Source organism: Cavia porcellus, unplaced genomic scaffold (genome assembly GCF_034190915.1).
Source record: "Cavia porcellus strain 051 isolate PalLab524CR breed Dunkin Hartley unplaced genomic scaffold, mCavPor4.1 scaffold_1, whole genome shotgun sequence".
NCBI classification, from domain to species: domain Eukaryota; kingdom Metazoa; phylum Chordata; class Mammalia; order Rodentia; family Caviidae; genus Cavia; species Cavia porcellus.
Window position 1 is genome coordinate 156,430,237 of NW_026947484.1, and position 22,607 is coordinate 156,452,843.

At 37.6% G+C, this 22,607-nt stretch overlaps 1 protein-coding gene across 1 annotated transcript in view; it reads right to left on the reverse strand.

The window, feature by feature from the left end:
• The window catches only part of Tnni3k (TNNI3 interacting kinase), a 199,814-nt gene that overhangs the window by 97,762 nt on the left and 79,445 nt on the right, over nt 1-22,607 (reverse strand). Inside the window, 10 exon segments of the mRNA XM_023561266.2 lie at nt 5,367-5,464; nt 6,642-6,840; nt 12,263-12,381; nt 12,520-12,567; nt 12,570-12,670; nt 13,312-13,424; nt 17,081-17,120; nt 17,122-17,175; nt 17,256-17,360; nt 21,925-22,150. Coding sequence (XP_023417034.2) covers nt 5,367-5,464; nt 6,642-6,840; nt 12,263-12,381; nt 12,520-12,567; nt 12,570-12,670; nt 13,312-13,424; nt 17,081-17,120; nt 17,122-17,175; nt 17,256-17,360; nt 21,925-22,150 — 1,103 coding nt within the window.

Sequence of the window (22,607 nt, forward strand, 5' to 3'; positions counted from 1 at the left end):
TCACAGTATGTAAACTGTATATATATATAGTATATAAACTGTATATATTTGTATGTATATATACATACAAATATATATATAATATATATATATATATATAATAAGACCAAGGAAAACTGTAGTATAATGCCCAAATTTTTCTCAAGCTATTGAAACTGCCCAAATGTTTATTTAAAAACTGCTTTAAATAAGAATGAAGAAAAATCCAAATTACATAAGATGTAATTTGTGTCTTGATCTGAATATTTCTGTCCTGCCCTGATAGGTTACTGAAATGGAAAATGAGTGTTCTAAGCTTACCCAGGCCTTGCCCAGCCTTGTGCACTCCCTGAACAGGGGATGTAAAACTTGAAGGATTACTGATTGGGGAGGTAGAAAATAGTTTAAGGGAAGGCTTCTTGAGGTTAGAAAATGAGCCCAGTAGGGGCTGGGATTTAGCTCAGCGGCATAAGCGCCTGCTTTGCAAGCGCACAGTCGTGAGTCCGATTCCTGGTACCCATAAAAAAAAAAAAAAAAAGCTCAGTGTGGCATAGCGATGTCCTAATCCCTAGCTCTAGAATGATAAAAACAACAACACAGATCACCTGTAGGCACAGTGCATCACAGCCATGAAAAGTGAACATACCAGTGGGTACCTCCTCCAGGCTGATACTCACTACAGGGCATTCATCCTGAGAGCTCTCCTAAAGCTTCAAGAGTGTAACAGTGGTATTACATCCCTGACAAAAAGACAAAACAACAAAGAATCTTAATTTTGGCTTGATTTATTCAACAATTCCAGTCCAAAAAGTAACTGGAATTGGTTTATCATAGAGGATATATCTTAAGAGATCATATACTGCACCAGAAATTTAGTACTTTCATTCATTTATCCAAAATAATTTATTAAGATTTAACTGTATATGAAATATTTACACAGCCACCAACGGTAGGCACTGTTGATACAGTGAACCTAGGAAATGGCCTTACACTTGAGAAATTTGCAACAGAGTTGAACAAGTAATTATAAGAATGTGAACAATGACGATTTCTAAATAAATACCAAAATTTATAACAGTATACATAGCAAATGCATAATTAAAAGTGTGAAAAGTCCATACATTAAGAAGTAGAGACACATGCTGCAAGTATTACCTTTGGTTGACAATTCCTGTGTGACATGGCACTGAGATGAGTTACAGGAGTCCCTGCGGTGGAAACAGCTGGCTGCTCATGGACAATCCTACTCTTCTTTCACGGGGTGATTTGATTCCTGAGAAAGGCTACCCATTCATGAACCCCATTTCACTACTACCTTGCATCCGATTGTGACTTTGCAGCATACTTTCCAAAGAGAATATAAACATAGATAATACCATTTTCCCACCTGGGCTTTAGGAGACAGGGGAAACTTCTGTAGTCTCCCGTCTACTGGCTGAAAGCAAAACATTCTGTGGCCCCATGGCAGTGATGGCAAACCTTTTAGAGCTCTCAGTGATGCTAACAGCCCACTGTGGCACACATGCTGTAGGTTTCCCAGTATTCTTAGGGGCTGCAAAAAGCTCTTAACTGACCAGAAATGCCCCTCCTGGGGTGTTATATGACTAAGAAGTACATTTCGCTTATATAATACCATCACCATTTAGAGGCTAATTGCAGTAGGGACTTATTTTTTTTCTTTTTCCTAAAAATGCTAAATGTCCCCCTGAGTAAATCATTGATTTTCAATAGCATTAAATTTTAATACTGTTATGCATTCATGATAAAAATACCTACTGAAGTTAAGTTATAAAAAGAAAACCCAGCTTTGTGACTTTACCAAGAAAAGCATGAATTGCAATGGTACCTTTGTACAAATGGTAACCCTTAGAAAAAGCAGAAGTGCTTATTAATCACGAAGATTAATACCGCTTTAGTATATCACACTAAAGTACAGGGGATATGCTAGCAGTGGTGCTTGCTTATCAGGTATAAATCAAATGAAAAGTTTAGACGAGTTCATGAGATAGCAAAGCTACCTCATCGTATTTAAGACAACTAAAAGGTTCAAAAATCCCAATACCAGATTATTTAAGAAATATATAGCTCTGTCATTACAGTTGATCAAATTTTAACAAAACTTACATATCAACTATGCACTTCATAAGTAATAATTAAACTAGGCATCCAAGTCCAAGAATCACCTTTAGCTTTCTATTCATAACTGAGTCATCTCTCTTTTTCTCATTTTGTTGGCATAGGTTATGGTAGGATAATAGGGACCAGTCCCATTGGCACTTTTTCTTTGGATTGTTGTGTACCCACAATTCAGGAAACCTCAAGATCTGAATGACAGACAGACTTCTAAGGGGAGAAGCAAATACACAGAGCTCATAGATGCTGTAAAATTCCAGGGTAAGTGAGACAGAAGGCCACTGTGACTGGAGAATGGCAAACAAGGGTCTGGGGCACAATGTGGCTGCAGATGTAAGTAAGTGTACAGCACATGCAACAGTGCTTCTCAGACTCTTCCGTGTGAATAAGCATCACTGGGGACACAAGACAAAGCACAGATTCCTGAGCCCATCCCCAGAGAGTCCGATGGAACCGGTGTATAGGAGGGCTTGGGCATCCCCTTGCTAACAAGACCCCTGGGAACGCTGGCCGGCAGCCCATACTTTGGATACTAGTGATGTTGAGCATTAAAGGTTAGGATGAGGAGGTTGGATTTTACTGTAAGTCAGATGGGGAACTATTGGAGCTTTTTACTACTGGAGCACTTAACTAGGAAAAGATATGATTTGTTTTACTTTCTAAAAAAAATCCATCTATAGATTAAAAGGATGGTAGATCCTTGGAAGATTAATGATGTGGAAAATAACATATATAACGCGCCTTATACTTCTAACATGTAAATCCACCTTTGGAATCATCTCACTGCCTTCTTGCCTTATATTTTTGCCTCAAGAATTATAAACGAACTTGCAATCTCCTTCTTTAGAATTTCAGATAATTCATCTCAATATCAGTGAATTCATTTTCCATTGCTGTTTTTCTTAATTATCACAAACTTAGTGACTTAAAAAAATTAAAGTTTATTATCTTATAGTTCTGAAGGTCAGAATACTAACATGACTCTCTCTAGGCTATAATCATAGTGACATCATGGTTGTGTTCCTTTTGGGAGCCCAATTCTTTACCTTTTCCATCTTTTAGTTACCATGCTCACTCCCTGGGTATATTTCCAGGCATGTAGCACTCCCCTAAGCTTGAAAGCAAGCAATGCTTGCTGAGTCCTCTTCATATGACTATGACCTCTATCTCTGCCACTTTTCACATCAAGGACCTCTGTCACTTTAGGAAGCTCAGGAGGATAATCCAGAATAACCTCTCTAAGGGGTCAGCTGTTTAGCAACCTTCCATCTTTGCTATGTAAGGTAGTATATCCACGAGTGCCAGGGGACAGATCTCTGACATCTTTCTTAGAGGGAATGTCACTTGTCTACCGCACTCAGCTGGATGAAGATATTCTTGTCCCTTGATTATGTGTGGGTGGTGCTTTTAATGAGCAATTCCTCTTCCTTGTCTGATGGCCATAAAAGTAGTAAGCATAAAAGTAGTGAGATTAACAACGACAACAATAACAACAAAAACACTCTTTGGAATTAAGCTATCCTTTCACCTGTGTCCCGCTCGACAATAATTCCACCTATAGTGGATTTGGAATCTTTGTTTTTCTTGTTATTGTTGTTGCTTGAGCCAGAAAAATAAACCACAAAATACAAAACATTAAAATAAAACTTTGGGCAGAGGATATAACTCAGCAGCACAGCACCTGGCTGGCAAGCATGAGGTCTGAAGGTCGATTCCCTGTAGCAAAAGATAAATGAAATGAAAGAAAAACTTTGTCTTATTTCAGAATTTTCCAGAAGTGGTTTCTTCAGGGCAAAGAAAACACCCAAATGCTTAGCAGTTATGCAAGTACAACAAAGTTTATCTCGGAGTCCACCTCCCTGCCTGTCTCAGCCCTGCCTGGGAATTAACTCTGGCTGACTGAGGAGGGAGCCCTGTGATTTTCTCAGCCAGGCAGAAAGCTGCCTCCTGAGTCCTGAAGGCCTTATGACTTGGCCGTCAGAGCCTCAATGTTACCTTTCTTAGCAGAGGCTCTCTGGGCTCCAATTGCTCTGAGCAGTTTTAATTTCTTGCCAGCACAGTGGCACAGCTTGCTGGCATTTTCTTTGGGATGCTTTTCATCAGGAGCCTAATGAGTGCCTGGGTTCTGGCTGATGATAAGAGAGAGGTTGCCAGGGAAATGCCAAGGGGCCCCTTCAGCTCTGCAAGGCACCACAGCCTGATTTTCCACCTCCTGCTAACTGTGTGCAAAAGCACCCATATATGGGAAATGTTTCCTCACTAGAGCTGCTCTGACAAGCCACCAAAAGAAGTGCAAAACCACCTGAAAATCACCAAGCCCAGATTCCCTACCCTTGGCCACAAGGAGTTAAGCAGGAAAGTGCTTTGATGGAACTCAATAAATGGACTTGTTAAGCCAAATTCCTGATAAAGGAGACACTCAGATAACCAAGGCTTACTAATGGAACATGCCCAAAGATAATCAAACTTCCGCTAATTAAATAAAATGTTTTCCTATGTCTAAAAACGTGCTATCTACATCCAAGTATTTTACCCAAGTAAGAGGTTGCTATGTTATTAGCCTAATGCAGTTATCATAATGATTTGCACTTTCAGAGTATTATTCACTAGAGCACCTGAAGGTTTTGGCAAATGTGATTGCTCTGCCAGCTGGAAGTCTCTTTCATTTCTTGCTCCCCTATGTGTGTTCCTCAGATTCACGCCTTCCTTTAATTTGTCATCTTGTGTTCCTTCACTGCTTACATTTGTTGTATTTCCCTTTCAAACCTTTTACTTCCAACTTGGAGTTACCTCAAAATCTGAGTTTTTAAGGTCACAAGTACCTCCAAAAGATATAATAAACACAGTTTAGTATCTCTATGATGATCATGTACCCAGCAAAGGTTTCACAGTTGTTTAAGAAGTACAGTTTTTATTTCTCTGTGAAGTTTCTTCCGTCTTCCTCATTTCAGCTTAGAAATAATGAAAACTAATGCTCGTCCCTTGCTATGAGCATCATTACAAGAAACAGATCAAGAGATTAAAGAGAGATGACACTGGTACTAACATCGTCTCATTGATTTTGTGACTTTGGGAGGTCTGACAGCCAAGGCATTTTATTCACCTCCTATGTCCCACGTGCCAAAGTCATTGAAGGCACAGCATGGACCTTGCTTTATACCCAATTGAAAAAAGAAAACTTTTACAGCAATGATACAGATGAGACTTTGCTAGATATTTTAACATCTTCCCTTTCTATCATGCTAAACACTCACTTTCCAGCAGCACTGAACAGGGAGGTCGGCAAGTGACTTCCACTGTTCGCCCTTCTCTGGTATCATCATGCTGCCAGTTCTGACCTTGCCTCCCCGCACTAACAGTTAGATGAAAACCAGAAGAACCCCTGGTTCGCCACATGTTTTTCTGACTTCAATCTGAAAGGCCTCATAATTTTACACTACAAAGAGGGAACTCATGTCCCCTTTGATCCATTGTCCCTACTCTTTAATTACCAAACCCAAAGCAGAGTGCTACCAGTATTTCACCTGGACATATCAACAAGTAGTATGCTTTTGCCAAGACTGCACAAATAAATTATTTCACTGTTCTTCTTTCTGTCTTCTTCTTATTCTGTTTTACTTTGCTTTAAAAAATATTGACCACACATCTGTGAGGGGCCTTCTCCACTCACATTTTCCATGAATACTTTATCTTAGATAGTGTTCTTCAGTTTTTCACTCAGCACTATATTTCCTTTTTGCTTTATCAGTAGCACTTGCTATTTTGTATTTTCTGTTTATTTTTTCACTTTTGTCCTGCCTGTTCAACTAAAAGTATAAACTTCCTAAGGCCAGGGAGACACTATGCCAATGTATAAAAATACGGGTTTTAAAACATTCTTTAAAATCTTTTGTCCATTTCTTTGAAGACCAACATTGTGAAATTAATAATAAACTTATGATATTCATAGACATAACCACATAGGCAGTAGAATAGCGTCAATTAGTATTCTGGAGAACATTAAATCACCGGATGTCATTTAGTAGAATAGCGAATAGCACATTATATCTAAACTCTCTGCTTTCTTTTTATTTTATTTCAACAAGTAAATATTGAGCATCCGTTAGGAGTCATCTATAGAATTCAAATTTCTGAAAGACAAGGATTAATAAGCCAAATGCCTGTTCACAATAAGCTTACAATTTGATGGGGAAAGGGTGTTTCAGGATAAAATGATAAACACAGAGATAAAGATGTACACGTCATGCAGTAGAGCATAAGGAAGAATTTGCATGTTAAACTGGGATGTCAGGGAAGAGGGTCCGTAGTATACTCGGTCTTGAAGGCTAAGCAGAAAGAGGAATTTAAAGAGTGGGACCGGAAGGAGCAGAGTGCAGAGATATAGAAGACTGTATAAGAAAAGACTTGCGAAGATGGATCATGGGATGAAGGAGCTTTATTATCATCACAGCTAAGGACACTGCCCGACAGGGTTATTTGCAGAGATTGCTGAGTTAATGTCTAGAATGAGCATGACACAGAGCCCCCACTGTGGGAAGGCTGGGGACACAGTGCAGTGAGGATGGCTGTGTCAGGTAGGGCCACCCCGGTGAGACAGGGACTCTGCGTGAGGTCGTCCTTGTGTGCTGCAACGAGCTGGCATTTTTCTCCCAGGCGATAATGTGTCATGAAGGATTTTAAGATGGGAGATGATACAGCCTTATTTGCACCTCGAATGCATCTCTCAGACTGTGTGGAAAAAGAAATGCAAAAGGTGCTGAAGACTAAAACCACCAACCCATTAAACAAAATCATAGCTATCAGGCTACTAAAATGGAGCAGGGGAAAGATGATAAGGTATTGAATTAAAATAATTGGACTGAAAATAAATAAGAAAAGATGGATTCTAAATTTACTTACAAAGCAAAATAAACCTTTTGACTGACTGCATATGGATGTGTTGTGTGTGTGTGTGTGTTGTGTGTGTGTGTGTGTGTGTGTGTGTGTGTGTGTGTTGCTGTGGGAGAAGGTAAGAGAAGAAAGGTAGTCCAGTATTGTTTCAGATTTATAAATTAGATGTAAAGTGAATGAGAATGCTGTTAAATGATACTCGAATAAAGGATAGGAGAAACAAACTAATCAGGACAAAAGAATGTTAAGATAAATTCTGAGACGTACACATTTCTTAGATATCTATGTAAGGGAATCTAGGAGCCATTTGGTAAAGTGATCTGAAACTCTTTGTGAGGAAAAACTCTGCTGTAGTGAAAGCCCTGCAATTTTAAAATACAGAAATTTTAAAATATTATTTCACATTTTGCAGGCATCTACAAATATTAGAATGGTGCTCCTGAATTACTTTCATATTTTGAATAGCAATTTTCAAAATCTTCATGATTTTGCTTCAGTCTTTGGCTTTTAAAATCAATACCATAACTTGAGACATAAGCAAAAAATAGGAAGCTAGGGACTGGAGATTTAGCTCAGCGGCATAAGCACCTGCCTAGTAAGCACGAGGTCATGAGTTTGATCCCTGGTACAAAAAAAAAAAAAAAAAAGTAGGGGTATAGCAAAACCACACTCCTGTTTGCTTCTCTGTTTGTCGATTTTGTCCAGTGGTATTTGGCAGGAGTATAAAGTCTTCATTAATTGGCTCATAGAGAATGCCACCATCCTGATAGATCATTACTTCTTATTGTATGCTAAAGGATACTATACATTAGACAGATCATGGGATTTGGGAGTTATGCACACATCAATGAACCTTTGTTCAGCACTTAACAATAATAGCTATTCACTGTTTTTGTTGAGAATCTGTTATGTTCTAAGCATTTACCTCTTATCTTTAATTATCATCAGAACTGTGTAAAGTGGTTATTAATTTCCTCATTTTAAAACAAGGGGTGAGGACAGAGAGGATTAGTAAGTTGCTCACAGTTGTTAAGTAATAAGAATGAAAATTTGGCTTAGATCTCTCTGACTCTAGAGTGTGGTAGTAAAGAAAGCTTTGGCTCTGCAGCAGGATGGAAGTCTGCTGCCTGCTTTTGCTTGGCAGGTGAGATCCAACAGTTTTAAACCTGGAAGTCTTCATAGTAGAAATGTAATACCAAGTTCCAGGGTTAATTTGACAATTAAAATATAAATGCATGCAAAATAACTTCTTAATGTATGTAAATTATCTTCTACTATCCATTCTAAGCATAAAGATTCTTGTAGCTATTATAGTGCAAAAATTCGCAAGTTATCTTCCTTACACTGGAACAATAAAAATTGTTCCCATTCTAAGGAGGGTTACTATTTTCATTTGCATTTAATACATAGAGAGGTAATTCATTGTACCAAAAAAAGTCCTGCATGGATTTGACATACCATTTACATATTTTGTTTAACCCTTTCCATACCTCATTTCCAATTCTGTTGGACACACTTAACTAGGTTCACTATGATTAACTGAACTCCAAATAGATAAAAGATTAACATGGAAATTTATGATCCATTAGTGAAAGTTTATCAATAATTTGATGAAACTACTTTTTCTATTCTTCCCTCACCTTCACCTAGTATTACCGTTTACTGGCTAAAATCTGTAGGAACTCATGACTGCACGATTTCATTACTTTTAGAGAATACACTATAGTACGTTTACTATAAATAATTCACAGCATACTACACTTGTCAAAAGAAATAAACAAGGCATATATCATGGCACAGGAGCCTGATTTTTATTGTTTTTGCTCACTTACTCACTAATTCTCTGACTCCAGCTCCTTGTCACTATGAATTAGAGCTCTTCTGCTGTATACAAATACTGTATTCTGGATAATTAGATATTGGGATAGAAGCCTCTGGAAATTACTTTAACTGGTGGCAGAACTGAAGCAAATGGGAATTTTTGAGTTCTCTTTCTAGTTTGGGTTATTTTCTGACCCTAAACAGCCTGACATAAAGAGCACTTTTCTTTGTCAAAGGCAGCCTTTTCAAATCTAACTGCCAGACACACTATTGAGCTCTGTGTTCAATTCTAATTGGCTGAGATCTTTTCAATTCGGCAGTTTCATCTTTAATGCAATGGATGTAAGATTACGTGTAGGTCTTTTCAATGGGTTTTCCATACTGGTGATTAGGGCAGAGGATTTGAACATAAGCAGGCTGCTGGCTATTTCTTCTGGCCAATTTAAATTGATTCATACAAGTCCTTTGTACCCCAGGGAAAGGGCAGAACAAATCCAAGTGAGTGAGACAGCTATCGCTACACTCTCAAATGGAATAGTAAAAAACGAGAGAAGGGAGGAGAAAAACTCTAAATACTGTAAAATTGGAGTGCTAAGAAGTCTAGCGGAGAAATATTGAAGCTTAACCAGTAGGCTTCTGTGTAGTATCAAGGTCACTAGGAAAACTATTTTCAAGATTGGTTTTGACCACCTTAGGCTAAAAGGGCTATGTAAATAGAAAGTGTTGGTGGGCAAACTCTTTTTTGAAATTGTTCTAAAAGTAAGAAGAAAACTTTTGCAGAACTCCAGAGCCCTCCTGGATGTGCAAACTCAGAACAGCAGAAAGAAGGTTAGCCACAGGTAGAAGTCTCTGAGGCTTGCTCAGAGATACACGCTGAGAAGGCTCCTCAGTTTCCTGTTAAAGAGGGCAGACAAAGATGAGCTACTCGAACTAAGCAGGCCCAAAGTGCTGCTTTCACATAGACTCTGGTCCTGCATCTTCCCTCTAGCTGCTTCTTGAGGTGGGCTAAGGTAGCCGATAAACCACAGTGGCACTATCTCTCAAACATCTCCATTATATAAAGAGAGAACTCTAAGGAGAACTTTAGTGCTTTCTCAGCTTCATTTCCAAATTATTTAAGAAACATTTTACTAAGCCATGTTTATTAATTTGGTAACTCCCTCTCCGCAAGAAAAGAATGGCATTTTTTTAATTCAAAGAACACGGACATTGCATGGTGTTGACAGCATCAACAAGGCCATTTCAGTTCTGTCTTCACACATGAAAACAGTGTGGCATTTCTCTAGCGAGAAAAAATTGCAAGAATATAATTTTCCCAGTTTGACTTGCTCGGCCCCAGAACATATGCAAAATATCCATCTGTCTCCTGAGTACTAACATTCAGTTTGTTAACATGCATAATAATAATGCAATTCAACACTAATTCCCAGCACAGGAGTTGAACAAACAAAGGTGACAAATACTGCATATGTTGAAAAGATCAGTGGGCAACTCCTATAAAGTAAAAGATTTTTGTTGTTTTTTAAGAAGAAACCTTAGGGACTTGGTACAATGATTCATTGCTTTAAAATGTGGAATTCCACAAGAAAGTAAAGAAAACTAGTTTTCAACTATCACTCTCCATCAGCTAAAAACAAACAATGTCAACCCCTGTGAAGAGAGAGCTGCAACAGCAACTTCTGAGCTGCCTTCCGGAAGGCTAAAGCTTCGCAAACAGTCTGACTCTGAAACTCACATTTCTCAGGGATGCTGTCCGAGAATCTCCCAGATAAATGCAATGTGTTGAGTAAGAAGAATTTGGAGCCTGCCAAAGCTCCAGGATATTTGAGATTTTCTTCCAACTGATAATTAAAATATAGAGCTACTTAGAATTATTGTGATGCAAAGTAGAAGACGATTATATTTAACAGAAATGCATTCAGGTGTCCATCGAAAGAGAAGCGGGCATGTAAATATTCCTATAGTATTCTTAACAATTTGAAAATTAACTAATTGTGCAAGTTTCAAATTGGAATTGTCCAGCTGAAAACTTTCCAAGTTCCTATGGATAGAATGCATAAATTTTGATCTACTGTAGCAAACACAAAACAAAATTGCACTATGCAGCAATAAGAATGAATGGCATACAACTTACTTCAGATGGTCTCACAAATTGCTGACCAAAAAAACCAGCCACAAAATGATACCTTCCATAGTATTCACTTGACATAAAGGACGGAAAGAAATAAAAGCAATTAGAACCTTCCTTAGGCAGACAGTTTGGATGACAATATAAGTAAGACTCCTACTAAATGGTTCTATACACTTTTATCATCTGGGTAGGGGGTGGCTTTAATTTGTAAAAATTCACTGAGTCTTATAGTTATGTGCAAAAGTGTGTGACTTTGCATCTATATAACACCCAAGTAAAAAAGTAAAAATATATCATAAACCTGTCTGTAATTCTGATCTGCTATACCATGTCTGTTTGCTCATCTTTATTAAAATAGTTCCCAGTATTTTTCACCAGCACTTTTCTGAGCTGTATGTTTTTCCTTCTCCTCTCTCTATAATTATACGAGCTGCCCACTTCCATTTATTAAACTCAGGCAGAAACATTTTAGATCAACTTGATAGCCTGAGAAATCTTTCAGTTTACCTGCTATATTTTTCAGTGTGACATTTTAGGTTTCTAGTATCAAGAAAGAGAGATATATTTCTTTACATAAACTTCCAAAAAGCAGAGTAGTGGTCAAAAGTTAACATAACAATGAAAATAACTCTGAAAAGTTTGATGCAGGGTAACATTCAGTTATATGTTTATAATTTCAGTGGCAATATATAGTGTTCCTGGTCCCCTGAAAAAAATAACCTAAACTTAGAAGTATGTATGTTGATCTCACCCAGGAAGCACAATACAACACAATACCAATGACAAAGATGCCGTTTATCCTGAGAATTTCTGCAGTACTCTTTCTTGAAATGAAGAATTTGCTACCAGTCATCTTTATTTCTGACCTAATACTACTACCACTGCTAGCTATCAAGACTAAAATACCAGTTAATAAGTAGGATTTTTTATGCCAGCCACTGATCTAAGCAATTTGCACGTATTACCTCTCCTAAGCTACAGTCTTGTGAAGTAGAAGCTGTTGTTAACTGTGCTTGTCAGATGGAGAGGCAAGAACTCAGCCAGACTCAGTAACTTGCACAAGGTCCAAGAACACAGCTTGATTTAACCCTGGGTATCTTCACAGCAGAGCCGGAGTACTCACCACTCTGAGCCCAACGTATCCACACTTAAGCACTAATCTTGGATCCCTTACCATTTTTTTTAGCATAATGATTGTCATTTTCCTGATAAACAAATACTCCACACTAAATTCTCCTTTCAGAGAGTTAGTGACAATCTAACTCTGCTCTACTACCATCACCTATCAGAAGTTTGGCTCTCTAGTACCTTGATACACAATAGTCCATTCAGTCCCTTCTCAATGTGCCGATACTGAGACTGCCTTCTGCTCACTAGCCCCAGAGCTGCTTTCCTAATGATGGTCTCTTGAAGTCTTTGATCTAAAGCTTCAGAGATTCATATACAATCTACAGAGGAAGTGGGAGTGTATGAATCACACAAGCAAAGGAATTATTCATGCATTGACATAATCTTTGCACATAGTTCAATGTGTCACTATAGAAATGCAATGATTAAAACTTTACCTTTTTCATAAGACCACATCAAACATGTCTGCTCATTTTTTTGCCCCTAGACCTGCTGAGATCACAAGCAAGCAGATTCACATCAGCTCCATTATCCAGTAGGAATCGAGCCAGGTGAATGTGGCCACAGTAGCAAACAGAGTGTAATCCTAAAATAGAACCACAGTAAAGGGATGAAACAAGAAAACCACACTTTGATTTTCATCAGAACCATATACCAGTGTAGTTTCCAGAGATGGAAAGCAATGATTAATATCAAATTGATAGTGAATTATTTTTAATTGAGACAATAAGATAGTATCTTAAGCAAATGAAGTATTCTATTTTAATCTTATATAAAAATTTCTAGGATTTCACCACTTCCAGTAATTACCAAGCACAAATGCTAGAATTTTTACACAAGAAAAAAGTGCCAAGCAGAATTTTTCTTAATAACCAAATCAACAGCAGGGTCGCACATTCAGTTCGCCCCAGTCTAGGCCATAAGAGGGTGCACTGATGGTAAATATTTAACAGAACACTGAAACTGACCCCCCAAACTCCACACTATGTTATCATCATTCACCATCATTCTATATGATGTTAGTTTATAAAGAACTTCTTGAGTCAGGGATATAGTTCAGAGGCACAATTCCTGCCTGGCAAGCGTGAGATCGTGACTGATTAAAAAAAAATCTGATAAATCAGGTTGAACACTCTCAAAATCCTTAATTTTTTTTCTTGGCACATCAAAGCTCTTGAACATTGACAAGCATCAGGAGCCAGTGATCTTTTCACCACCCTCTCACCCATGTGTGCCCACCGCTTCCTGGGTGATTGGTATTTACCACATTCTGACCAAGAAATTTAACCAGATCAGTGTGTTTGCTGTAGTCACAAGCACTGTAAAAGAATAAAAATAAAGACTCATAGTCCTTTGCTATGGACTGTTCTGTGTGTCCTCCCAAATTCATGTGTTGAAGGTTAAACTCCACTAACTTAAGAATATGACTGCATCCAGGGGTACTGTCCATAAAGAGGTGATTAAGTTAAAGTGGGACCAGTAGGTTGAAGTCTAAATCCAATGACATTGCTGCCCTTGTAAGTCAAGACAGTATCCCTGACACACAAGAGGGGTGGCCTTGTGAAGCCACAGCGAGAAGGTGGCCATCATCAGACCAAAGAGCAAGACATCAGAGCAAGTCAGATTTACCCACATCTTGAACTTTGTACACTCCAGAAATGTGAGAGAATAAATGTTTATTTTGTAAGCAGCCCAGCCTCTGGTGTTTTGCTATGACAGACTTGGAAACTAATATAGCTTTCATTCCAGCTACTCTAGATGCTGATGTTTATACAAAAGAGCAAAAAGACACAGAAGGGAGGGGAAAAGGGGTGGAGAAAAGGAAGTAATGGAAAACAAACAAATGAAGTCCCAAAAGCTAAGTAAAATTGAACATAGAGATATACAGCTATAATCCTATCACTTTGGAGGCTGAGGTAAGAAGTTGACAGATTTGAGTCCACCAAGGTGACAACTTAGTGACTTACTGAGATCCCGCTTCAAATTCAAAAACAAACAAACACACAAAATGCCCAGATATATAATTCAGGCCAAATGCCCTAGGTTCCATCACCTTCTAAAACAGGTGTTAAATAAAATGTGAATACACAGTGATAAAATCCTGAAGATTTTAACAGTTGTGTCAAATTTCTAGTATTTTTACCAAGTGTTTTCTGTCATATTAGGTCTTCTTTAACCTAGGAAGTACTCTGCAGGATGATCAAATGAGTATTGAGAGATTTTTTTCTCAAATTTAAACCAAAGTATAAAATTATTCCCTATACAAACTATCTACTGTTTCTCTAAAGACTTTCTTGAAGGCTCCCTGAGCTATCATTTTACTAAGGGAGTACTGTTTGTGGGTTCAAAATCCAGAGCTTTTCCACACTGTAGCCTGAGGACCTTGAGCATGTTCTCTGAACTGTCAAGTTATAGTTTTAACACCTGTAGAACCTAATGATAGGTAATACCTTCCCTATTTGTTACATTGTTATATTGTGTCTGCTAAAATGTCAAGTGGGTTAATGTGTGTGGGGTCACATTACAATCTGTAGAAGAGTTTCATTACTGGATCTTTTCAGTTGGAAGGAAGGATCAACATATTTTGGGACCCAAAGGAAATAAAGTATTTAGAGATAAATTTTAAACTAGATTTGTTGAAACTAATTAAAGTTTTGATTTCTCATATTTATTGAAAATAAGCTTAAATTTAAAAAGATTTTCCATAAGGGAAGTAAATCATACTTCTTAACAGATAATGGATATTTTTTTGACTGTTCTCATAAATTTCTTTTTTCCTGCTGTTTCTTTCATACTTCTGCTTTTGCTACAACTAGTATAGTAACAATACTTTACTTCGAAACTCCAGAGAGCTGTGAGGTATTTGGGTGACTAGAGAAGTTGGCTACTGCAGGGCCCCCCTTGGCTATGGTACAGGAAAGGTGCAGAAACTTGATTCCAAGAGATCATTCACCGGGTCTTACTATTTCTTATTTGTCTGTAATGAACTGCCACTCAGCTCTCACACACTTGACCTCTTGCTCTCTGAAATCTTCTCATGAATTAAAGACAGTAGTCATTTCCAATCTGCTTCTTTTTCAGTTCAGTTTTATGGCCCTTGTTATACTGTGTCTGGTAAGGGTCACCTCAGTTCACCTTCCTACTCTACAATAGAAGTAAGGGAATTCTGTTTTCTTAATGTTTTTGCCAACATTAACATAAAGCAGGTTCATCCCTAATAGATCTTTTCTGAGTAACTGAGTGACTGAAAAACCACTCTGTCAGTGCAATGTATCATATCAACATCAACTTTTTCATGAAAAATATGGCCTGTAACCTACCCAGCTAATAATCCATTCACTGAATTGTTTCATTGTTTCTTTTCTAAGTGACTACATATAGAAATGATGAGTTCTGAATATATACCTGTATGTGTGTTTACACAGGTACATGTGGCTATATGTATATTTATGTATATGAAAATAAGACTCTGTTATTCCTTGCAGCCACAGCCCTGTAGAAAATAAAATAGCCAGGGTTATACTTTTAAGTCACTTCACAAATATCATATAGACAACTTTCTGGAGGTGACAGTCACCTTGTGAGCACAGTTGGTTCCAGTTCATGTGCATGGAGTAGCAAAATGATTTGAAGGCTAGCCTGAGGTGGCAGCCACAACAGGCAGGACCTGCCAGGAGGGAGAATACCAGCGAGCGTACATATCAGTTCTGCCAGGGACAGATCCCGCTGATGCCTTTACTGAGAGTATGATCTGAAGAGTCCTTGAATCTGTTATGTCACCAAATATGTGGAAAGAAGCAAAATATTTAGGTATGAGAACATCAAGATATATACAAAGAATATGACTTAGAGTTTACTACATTATTTTCTAGCCATAAGGAAGAATTCAGTTTTCCCCAACATTATGGGTTTTTTTTGTGAGGATTCAGTGAGATAGTGGATATAGCTAATGGGATTTAACTTCCTTTTGTCACTTTCCTTTGGTTGATTTAAGAAAAAAGTGTAACATCAAATGAAATTTGATAGGTTCATGCTTGATGTGGAAGCTCACTTTAGTCTGAAGAAATGGGTGTCCTCGATTCTGTTTATTTACCGTTGCAACACAAATATATAAACAATTGAATCACAAATATCTTCCAAAGCTTGCAAACCAGTTATGAAATATGTAATATGTAAGTAAATGATGTTGCCTTCAAGATTTACTAAATCAAAATTACTATGCTTTTATCTTTATAATAAAATAGTGATCCAGTAAGCATGTAGGCTCTAACTTTTATAAATCATTCACCTTCCTTTGGACAGCTAGGGAGTGCTGTGGCTCTGAGTTGTAGTTATTAGGAATGTTTTCTCTTTTAATCTTTTTCCTTTGGTTTCGACTTTCCCAATCTCGGCTGAACTTTCAGGGTGCTTTTGCAGGCACACTGTAAAGGACTCTAATAGGTTCCTAGAAAAGAGCTCCCACTTCTCAGCTATCACAATGGTCATCTTCACTAGGTGTTTGTAGCCCAACAGATGGATGTCGTAGATAGGTGGACACATTTGCAAGTAAGCTTTAAGTAGGAAAGAAAAAAATATGAGTCACATTTAATGCTGATGAATTCTGTTAATGAGATTCTTCTCCTAGGAAGATTATGGGCACAGCCTCTTCTGGCAGCTTTCCACAAAGCGAGGAGGAATAGAGGCGATAGGCTTACAGATGTGGATACCTCAGTTGCCTTGGCAACATCAGCCCTGTCTTTGTGTTGGCAGCCAGGAACACAGCATCTGGCTACAGCCCCATCTGTTGTGCTGACTGCAGCATCTGACTCTACCTTTTCTGTCCATGCAGCTAGCCTGAGCTCCATGTCCCCTGCGCTACCTCTGCTATTGCTCCCTGATTGCAACATCTGCCACTGTTTGTTTTTGCTTTGTGTATACAACTTGAGGGGCTGTAGCATGTCAGCTGAGTTTAGTGGCTAGTACACATAAATATACATATATATATATATATATACACACCTGTGAAAAGCTAAAGATAGTTTCTTTAGTCAAACTCTGCTCCAGTTATTTGAACAATCTCCTTAGCGACTTCAAATTTGCCATTGTAGCTTGCTCTAGATTTAAAGAAAACACTTTGCTAAGAGGGCATGTAAGGCTTAGCTGCAGGGCCTGCGGAGCTTTATGTAGTACTCACAGGTGCAAAGGAGTGTCTCCATAGAGATTAACAACATGAGGCTGAACGTCCAAGTCACTGTGGAGCAGATACTTCTCTAGCTTGTGATGGCCAAAGCTCCTTATCCTGAGCGTTCACTATCATCTGAAAGAAAGCAAAAGATACATTATCTGGAACCCAGTGTTTTCAACTGTCATGTCTATAGTGTCATGAACTTTTCATAAATGCCTAAAAGACTCTTGGAAATAGGCCATTAGTGATGATAATAGAGGAAACTATGGGCAACCAATTTAAAAAGTTGTAATTCTGCTCTACTGCCTATTTTTACATAAAATAAGCTCTCTTTTAGATCCATAAGTTCAGTGGAATTCATACAATCCAATCTACCTTGCCGGGTAATTCAGAAAATCAATAACTTTTCAAAAGATAGTTGCAGCCTTATTTCCATAAGTACCCCCTTTCAAGTTAATTATTTTCCTCCGATGCAGTGTTAAGAATTTCAGATCCTGATGAAAGCACTGAACCCAGAGATTTTAATTGAGGAGGTGATGGTTACTCCCAGTAACCTGGGAGTGTCTGTGTATTTTCAGCACTATGGAGGAGGTTCTGATGAACATTTCAACAATGTACTACATGATACAGAGGGGAAAAAATGTGTTAGAGAAGGCTAACCTCATGAATCGTGTTGCCTTCAACAGATTCTTTAAAATTCAGTTGTTTCCTCAGGTATCAGGTAGTTGTTCTTCTGTTTATATCACCGCACTTGACCTCTAACGGTAATCTGGGGCATACTCTGCACTGCAGGTGCTAGTGAGAAGCCAAGATCGTGTTGTATCACAGAAGCAGAAAATTTGTTTTCCAAGACTCTTTTGCCATTAGGACAAAAGAATGGCAGGTGGTGACCGTCTAGAACGTGTTATCCTGTAATAATTCTTTTGCTCTCAACAGTGCCTTGCTTTGGATATTTGTCATCTCCAATCAAAACACTGCGGCATCAATGGTATTTGTAGATGATCAAACACCACTAACCAAAACCAGGGTGTAACCCAACCTAGTCATGTGGTAGTGGTGGCAGTAGTGTCATTTGGTTTCCAATTGTTGCAATTCCCATCACAAAGTCACTGTCATATACTGTTGGTTCCTGAAGCATAAAATTCATAGGTGCCTTGCAGGGCTGGCTTTGTGTCTTCAAAATACCTGTTGGGGTCATGACTCTGGGTGTTGTTTGTCTCTGTGAGTATTTAAATCTGGCTTTCTATCTTGCTGCTGCGAAGATTCTGGGTGCTACTTGATAGCCTTTAGCATATTCCTGTTTTTAATTGTAAAGTTTATTGATATAGTTTGGGCATAATAATGATCACACCCATCATATGGAACACAAGCAGATTATTATTTTCCCCCATTCCTCTCTCCTTCCTTCTGCCTCTTTCCCTTCTTATTTACAAAAGCTTTACTTCCATTTGAGTTTTCATTTATTTTCCTTTTCCTTCTGTTCCCTCCCTCTCCCCCCAATACCCCTTCCCATTTGAATCTTTCTTTCCTGTTTCCCAATATCTATTATACATTTGGTTCCTAGTCACACTTTCATCTTCTCACACTGGAAAAACAATGACATATTTGCACGTGTCTGATTTATTTCATTTTGCTCAGCCATAAAGAAGGATCAACTTGAGACCTTTATAAGTAAATGGATGCACCTAGAGACCATAGGCTTAAACATTTTCCTTCTGTGTTTAAATTGTCAAGAGTTAGTTTCTGATTTTTGAGAATCAAGTGACTGAGGTACTCTGGTTCCTCAGTATCAGATGATTAGTATGTGTCACCACTATGCTGGCTTTAAAGGTGGCAACGTCTTATCAGAAATGATGGGTATAGGAACATCATTGTTGCAAGATGCTTAGATATTTAGGGGCCCCATGATGATAAGGCACCTAGCATCTGTCACCTAGATATATTTAATAAAGTTAAATATTTATTATTTTCCTTCTTAGAAGTTTGTTAAATGCCTATTATGCAATTAAGGTATCTGTAACTTCAAAAACATGCAAATGGCTTGCATCTAAAATTGCCCAGTAAAATAGGATCCTAATCAACAGAAGAAACATCTACTGGATCCTCTGTAATTAGAGACCCACCAAAACTGCATAAAATCTCCAACCCCAAAATACAATGTATCTCATTGCAAGATAAAAATGTATAAGTGATAAAACAAAGACCAATAAACTGTATATGCTCAGTGTTCATACCATTGAATAACTTACAGTTTAGCTAGTCAATGATTACAGCACTGAAGTAATAATAAATAAACAATTATTCAGCCTGGAACCTGGCTTCATACAAATATTTTAACAATAAAATTCTTGCATTACTGTTTTCTAGCTATTTCTTTGTCAAAGTTTACTTATTATTGGATTACTTTGTAGAGCCCAAAGAACCAAGAGAAAAAAAAAAAGAATTTTTTTCTTTCAAAAATAATAACAGGAAGAAAAAGAACTTAAAATTATACATAATTTATTACTACTACTTGTCTAATCATCATGTAACGATTAACAGACATTGATTTAGACCTTGTGGCTGTGATATTTACTGACTTTTCTCTCTCTCTCTCTCTCTCTCTCTCTCTCTCTCTCTCTCTCTCTCTCTTTTTTTTTTTTTTTTTTTTGTTCTGCAAGATCTTACGCCAAAGGGAAATCTTCAACAAAGTCCCTGAACATTTCCTCCTGAGGCTGTTATTGAAAAATCTTTGAATCTTTTTTTATTAATGAATAGCTCAGAAAAGCACCTTTCTTTCAGAAGAACGTTTCTGGTTCTTTTGATTTTCTTACTTTTTATGATATTTTCCTTTGTTCACCTCTTGTTGGAAGCCAGCAACAGTCAATGGCATGGGTCAATGCCTGAGCACAGTCTGTATGCAGTGCATCGAGGGGACTCGGAGGGGCTCATGAAGAGCCAGGAGAGAAATTGTGGGGCAGAATGTACTTCAACCTTCTGTTAATTAATAATTTGCTTTTGCTCATCCCCAGTCCCGCTAACATTCTTGGTCTTCAATACAATCAATAAACCTCAAGGTAGGTTATCTACTTGGTGGATTACCTGCAGGGCTTCAGAATTTCTTCCTATCAAAGGAGATGTAACTACGAACTGAAGAAACGAAGTTGGATAAATCAGGGGTCAGAAACAAGAGGTTCTGTGTTTTGCGTTAATTGTCTATTTATGATTTTTGAGCCATTAACAAAGATTAAATAGACAAATATCATTGTACTTTACTTCAATGGTTATGAATGTATGAATGATATTCTATGTACTCTGACAATATCCTATCAAGAGACTTAAAGGACACCTTCAAACAAAAGAACATACTCAAATAAGCTTAGAAAAATATTTAGTTTCTGTCTTCCTCTTGAAGAGAATATATGTTCAGTAGTGTCTTCTAAAAGAATTTCTTGAATGAGTAGAAACACAAAAGCTTCTTTTTCTTCATTTCTGATTTTGAACTTCAAGATAAAAATTTCCAGATTAAAACAGCAATGTCTGCAAATCCGAGAGGCTTTTTAAAATAAATTCCAAATGTGTCTTAAATGAATTTTATTTTTGTTTGTTTATTTGTTTGTTTGGGTTTTCTTTTTTGAGACAGGGTCTCGCTATGCAATTGAGACCGGGTTTGAAATCACTTTGCAGCCTGGGTGGCCTAGAACTCATAGCAAACCACCTGCCTCAGCCTCCCAAGTGCTGGAATTACAAGCATGTACCACCACAATCTGGCTTTAAATGAACTTTAAAAACATGTAAGACCCCAACAAGGTTGAAGAAAAAAAATGAAAACAATAGTAATAACAAAACCACTCATCTACTGGGAGTGTGCTAGCAAGGTTTTTGTGGATTTCTGTAATAGCATGTTTCATGTTAAAGGACTGCTGTTTAAAAGAATTATAGCATTTTTCATTGAAATGACAAGAATTAGTAAGTTTTCAATACAAGATTTTTCTGTTTACAACTTCATTTAGATGATCAGTTTTGAAGACTATATCAGCATTTTTTAAAGCAGCCCAGCAATATTTTGGTCTTTTAAAATTTATTCATTAGGTATTGCATTTCTCCTTTATCATTGCCCTGAGAGAGACAAGGAAGTAGACTGAAATTAAAACATACCTTCCAGAATAGGTCACATTTTTAAACATGCTGAACTGAAGAGTGTGCTTTTAGAATCACATTTGGGACAATTTTGCAACCTGAATTTATTCTCATTTGTGGCATCTGTTACCATGGATACACCTATAAATACCAGATTTCAAATTGTGCTGCTTTGGGGGGTGATACATTTAATCTTCTTCTTATGTCCATTTACCACAGGCAAAATCTAGATTTAAAATAAATCATCTTGAGGCTTAGCCGCACTTTGGGATTAAGTGAAATAACTGATAATATGCCTTGTATTGTGTCCATCAGCGTTGTAGATCTTACTATTTATTTTTTCCCATTGTTTGAAGTGCAAAAATGCACTTACAGTATCAAGTGTGTATTAGAAAGAAATAAAAATACTTGAAAGTCTGAATCATGCGGTCTCTTGCTTTTTTAAGTAATTGAATAGGAGGCATGTAGTACTTGTGTGAGTCAGAAAGAAAATATTAAAAGTTATATCGCATGATGCTGATCTGTAAGGGAAGTACAGGTGTAGTACACACTTTAATGCCTTTTGCAGAAGAGTTCTTTGATCCTGGATATATGCTGATCATAAATGGCACTCATTTTGACATTACTGAGCTTTGGAGTTGTGCAGAAGAATAAAACACTGAGGTTGGCGTTGATAATAAAAGGAAAAAGTGATGCAGTTCTTGACCCCTTGGAAGAGTGAGGCCTTTTCAAAGACACAGTTATGTGTTCAGCATTCACACAGGTGTCCCTCTGCCTATTGTAAACTAAGAGAACAAAAGAGACTGCTTAGATAAGGTCAAGGGAGCAGCATTCCTCTGTGTTTACAGCACATTGTTTATGACAGTGCTGGAGAGTAGATGCTTGAGTTATTTCACATTGACTTATAAAAAACAATGCAAACTATGCCTTCAGATTTTGCAGAGTGATTTCTCTCTCTGACACTGAAAATGGAAATCACCCTCGTCCTTTGCCTCAGTCTTCTTTAGCAGCACTGGTGCAATTCTTATGAGTAGACGAATATAGTAATTTTTTATTAACTAAATATTAATCTGAATTTTGGACTAAGGAGCTGGCATTTCTACAGGTTTGAGGACGATGTCATTTTGGAAATGTGTATCATTCCTCTTGCAAAGGCCAGCATCTCTTAAAGCTGGGCTCTTAATTAGGTCTCTAGAGGGTCACGGGAAGAAGGTTGGATATGCCTGAGAGAATTTAATGACA